At 40.6% G+C, this 4,928-nt stretch overlaps 1 protein-coding gene across 1 annotated transcript; it reads left to right on the forward strand.

Moving 5' to 3' along the window:
• The first annotated feature begins 229 nt into the window (after positions 1 to 229).
• Positions 230 to 3,845, forward strand: LOC104541248 (serine protease inhibitor 2.1-like). Its single transcript, XM_010185252.1, has 4 exons — positions 230 to 872; positions 1,786 to 2,056; positions 2,704 to 2,851; positions 3,651 to 3,845. The coding sequence occupies exons 1-4, from the start codon at positions 230 to 232 to the stop codon at positions 3,843 to 3,845; spliced, it is 1,257 nt and encodes a 418-aa protein (XP_010183554.1).
• The last annotated feature ends 1,083 nt before the right edge of the window (positions 3,846 to 4,928 follow it).

Here is a 4,928-nt window from a genome sequence, read left to right on the forward strand (position 1 = left end):
GATTTTATTATGCCTCATATTTCAATTTAGAATTTGGTTGAATTTATTAATGACATTTGACATTGCGTCCAGGGTCACTATAAATATCCTATGTACATTAGATATTTACAGTTGCACTGCATAATATTTATGCTAACAAACTATTCATTATTTCTTACTACCAAGCTCATCATTACCATCTGCTCATCTAATGACTGTTTATTTTGTGACAGAATAATTCAAAAAGAAGATGAAGTATCTCCCGTGCCTGTGTTTACTCCTTGCTGTTCTTTGCGTAACCCATTGCCATCATGAAGCCATTTGCCACGAAGTCAATAATACGAATCTCCGTGATGGAACAGAAAATTTATTAACACATAACTGTTACAAGCAAGGCTCTAACTATGCAGATTTTGCATTTAGATTTTACAAGCAGGCTATAGCAAAAGAAGCTGATAAAAATGTTTTCTTTTCTCCCATGAGCATCTCAACTGCTTTTGCCATGCTGGCTCTTGGTGCCAAGTCAACCACTCTGTCTGAGCTTTTTGAAGGACTGGGCTTTAACAGTCTGACTGAGACTCGCACACATGATATACATGAAAGTTTTCATAAAGTTTTAGCAGTACTAAACTGTGCTCATGTTAACATCACATTAAATATAGGGAATGCCCTTTTTACAGCTCTTGGGTATGAACCACAGGAGACATTTTTACAAAATACCAGACAATATTATGATGCAGAATTTTTTTCTAGTGATTTCCATAAACCAGAAGAAGCTAAGAGGCAAATCAATAAATATGTAGAGGAGAAAACTAAGGGAAAAATTCCTGAATTAATTGGTCATCTTGATCCAAGTACTGTATTGGTTCTTGTTAACTACATTTATTTTAAAGGTAAGATATTTAACATAATATTCCAATACATTATTTTGATACAAAACCAAAATTGTAGGGAGCTCTTGATGGTTTATTAACAGAGTGAGTATTTAGAACTGTTTGAGAAAGAGCTAAACAGTGCAGGATCTTCAAAGTAAAGATTAGATCTGGCCAAAAGCAGGGTATCTGATTGCTGAGAAATATTGATTGCTTGATTTTGGCCCAGTTTGCTTAAAAGCTGAGGATAGAGAAGTCCCACTCTAGTCAAGCGCCTCATAGCCAGGGGCCCAGTGCATGCAGCCTCATTGGTCCAAGAGCATAACGACTAAGGATGTTTCTAAGATCCCTGTGTGAGTGCATGTGCCAGCCAAGCTTTTAGTGGACTGACATCCTTGCACTTCCAGGGCCCCCGGTGTTATGGTAGATCTACTAGGTATGCTGCATGAGAACTTGGGATTCGGCATTTTGAGGAGCTGTGCTTCTGGAGCCCTGCTGGAATGTCAGGATCCCTTATTTTGTTGAGGAATTCCTCACCAGGGTGAGTGCCATCACCTTGCATCAGGTATGGCCTAACAGGAAAGGCATAACAAGGTCCTATGGCTGAATGTTTAAGGGGTTGAATTTAAATGATATAAAAGGCACAAGTGATGGGATCATATGGCCACAATAGAAGCAGTACTCTCTCAATTGGTCTTCATCAACCTTTGGTTGTTTTTCAGCAAGACAAAAGACTTGCTCTCACTGACTACGCTGAACTTACTGGACACCTTGAGTGCTTTATTGTGATATGCAGGAGGTTGAAGTGATTTAGTGATCCTTTTCTCCCATAAATGGCCCTCCAGCTTTCAAACATTTAGGTTGATCTGATTAATATCAAATATTGTTTATAATCTTCACACATTTGAATGCATCTTCTCTTTTCCCCCATTAGCTGCCTGGGAAAAGCCTTTTGATCCCTTGCGTACGTATGAGGATGATTTCTTTGTGAACACAAACACATCTGTTAGAGTCAACATGATGCAGCGTGACAGTAACTACGGCAGTTTCTATGACCAGGATCTCTCCTGTGAGGTGGTAGAGCTGCCGTACCAGGGCACTGCACGAGCATTGCTCATTCTGCCCGATGATGGACAGATGAAGCAAGTGGAAGATGCTCTCTCCAAGGAAACTCTTTGTAAATGGGATAACAGCCTTGTGACCAGGTAACTCTAGGTAGATGGGTTCCTATATTTGAGGACACATTATTTTTAAGATAAAGCTTTAATTTCAGATCTACTTCTCCTGGATATGATGTCCTGAGTTCATAAAATGGGTGTTTAAGTGATTCTGAAGATGAGTCAGAGCAGAGCAGAGCTGATAAGCAACTACAGGCTCTCTGACTTGACAGAAGGGGACTCAGCATTGTAACAACTGCTGCAAGGCTTACATGGCTACCTTTGGGCTACCATACATCTTTCATGCTACTAACATAATCAATTTCCTTCACTGTGTCTTAGATTTTATCCTCCTATACCTTTCTTTTAGTTTTTCTACAGCTGGTCTGCTTACTCTCTGTAGCTGTATAGCCAGAAAACTCTGCTAGATGTGCATGTCTTGGCACTTGGATGCAAGAGTGACAATGAAGAAATGAGGGTGATGCTTTTTTCCAAAACCAAAGAGAAAAAGTAGGTACAAGAAGGTGGCGTATATCGCTGGATGCCAAAAATTGCTCAGGACTATGAGTGCTACCATCAAACACACTAGCAATCAAAAGAATGCTTTCAAGTGTCCCTGAATTGTGTACTAACCTGCCTGCTGGATGACACAAGCCATAATGCTTCACCACTGTTTCATTTTCTTTGTTCAACAGGAGATTAAATCTGCAGTTACCAAAGATTTCTATTAGTGGGTCTTACGATGTTGAAAACCTCTTCAAGGAAATGGGCATTACTGAAGTGTTCTCTGGCAATGCTGATCTGTCTGGAATTAGTGGCAGTCGTAATCTTCGGGTTTCACAAGTAAGTGAACAGACAGAGGTGATGGGGTGGCAGTTGGTTGCTCTAATCAATTATATATGGGATTTTTAAAGGCTTCCTTTCCCTCCTTGGCCAACTGAAGCTATAAGTAAAACTCACAGTGATATGTAGGAGCCTGCATTGTAGTTGTGCTTTTCTACAGAGAGGGTCTGCTGTCCCACCTTTGTATTAAAAGGCAGGATATTAAGTACATGGATAAGTTGGACAGGATTTTAAATGATTACTTCACACTGCAATATGATTGTTTACATGTAATTTTTTCAAGTATAAGTGAGGAGTATATTCTGATATTTGTGTTGAGTAGTACTTAATTTTTTAATATTCTCAAAGTTTCCAGGAAGCTTCCAGTTTGCAGGAGCAGAGTTTTACCATGTCAGTTATATATATGTGTCAGAGATGCCAAATACCGCCCCTATGATAGTATTTAAATAGCAGTCTTCCATTAACCTTGGAATAACACAGAAAGTGTTGCTAGTGGAAGTCCAAACCATCTAAGAAAATATACCAGCCGTGTATGGACTGTTGTTATCCCCCTCTACTTAGCACTGATGAGGCTGCATTTACAGTGTGCCCATTTATATTTCTGGCCCTCCCAGTTCAGTCTTGACATGGAAAACACTCCTGTTGCAGGCTGTTGGAGATCTACCATATAAGAATGTCAGGTCCATTGGGTTTTATCAGTCCTTTCTTTGCCTAAATATTCTGTAATAAGAGTGTGCATCTTCACCCCCTGCTTGCTGTCCCGTGTATAGACCACACAATTTGCTCCTTTTCTCTGCAGGCAATTCACAAGGCCCTGCTGGAAGTCAATGAGGCAGGAACTGAGGCCGCAGGAACAACTGCCATCATCCTTACCAGACTTCTCCGTCCTTCCATTACCATCAAATTCAACAGGCCCTTCCTGACACTGATTTTTGACAAAGAAACCAGCACCATGCTTTTCATGGGGAAAGTTGTCGATCCTACTACAAAGTAATTGCTGAGTTACTGGGCATGCTGGATTTTGGCATGAGTTATAATGGCTACAGCGTTCACACATGTTAGTTAGTGCTACTAGCTACCCTCTGAGGGATATTCAGCAGTAAATGAGGAATTTCCTTAGCAAACTAACCAGCAAAATAATTGTGAAAAAACCCCAAGATACTGACAGTTTCAAAATGTAACATTTTCCTCAGTTGAGTAATTCAAGTTATTAATATATTTTCCAAATTTTCCTTGGGAGACTGTTTTCTGTAAAGTCTGTTGTTTTACAAGTGTATTCTCTCTGCTAAGAGGTTTTATCCAGACTGCTTTCAGTGCTGAGTTACTCACCAGAAGCTTTATCCCAACAGGTAACAAGTCCCCCGCATTTCTACTATGTCTTCTCTGGGACTTGTTGATGATCAGTGTTCACCTGAGCCAGTGCCTGCAGAGCCCCCTTTTTTCCTTACATATCTCTTTGCTGCCGAGACCTTTGTTGTTTACCCTCAAGCAACTGTTCTTTCTCACATGTTCCAACTCTTTTGCCTTTGACAAAAAAGATAAGATCTCTGAGACAATGGACTTATTCTGCAGTAGCACTCAATGTAAGTGTCTTTTTGCAGTCCACATGATCAGCAAAAAGCTCTGAGAAACAATGATACCAGGAATAAAGGATATGTCAAAGGATATAGGTCAAAAGATAGTCCTGCAACAATGTCAACCATAAATTATTGCTATGGCTGATGAATAAAATAAGCAGTGCCATTTAAATCAGTCACTTAAGGGCTGGCTCTCAGTGTCTCCAGTCTCTTCCTATCCAGTTATCACAGAATCACAGAATATTAGGAGTTGGAAGAGACCTCAAAAGATCATCCAGTCCAATCCCCCTGCAAGAGCAGGATCATCCAGACCAGGTCGCACAGGAACACGTCCAGGCGGGTTTTGAATGTCTGCAGAGAAGGAGACTCCACAACCTCTCTGGGCAGCCTGTTCAGTGCTCTGTAACCCTTACAGTAAAAAAGTTTGTCCTCATGTTCAGGTTTAACCTCCTATGCTCCAGCTTGCACCCATTGCTCCTTGTCCTGTCATTGGACATCAC

This window comes from Mesitornis unicolor, unplaced genomic scaffold (assembly GCF_000695765.1).
Source record: "Mesitornis unicolor isolate BGI_N332 unplaced genomic scaffold, ASM69576v1 scaffold27805, whole genome shotgun sequence".
NCBI lineage: Eukaryota > Metazoa > Chordata > Aves > Mesitornithiformes > Mesitornithidae > Mesitornis > Mesitornis unicolor.

Bases quoted from the DNA above. Each gene is read 5' to 3' on its own strand.
- LOC104541248 (XM_010185252.1), top strand. From the start codon at position 230: ATGAAGTATCTCCCGTGCCTGTGTTTACTCCTTGCTGTTCTTTGCGTA. The intron at 873-1,785 runs GTAAGATATTTA...TTCCCCCATTAG, and splicing joins TAACTACATTTATTTTAAAG to CTGCCTGGGAAAAGCCTTTT. The intron at 2,852-3,650 runs GTAAGTGAACAG...TTTTCTCTGCAG, and splicing joins GTAATCTTCGGGTTTCACAA to GCAATTCACAAGGCCCTGCT.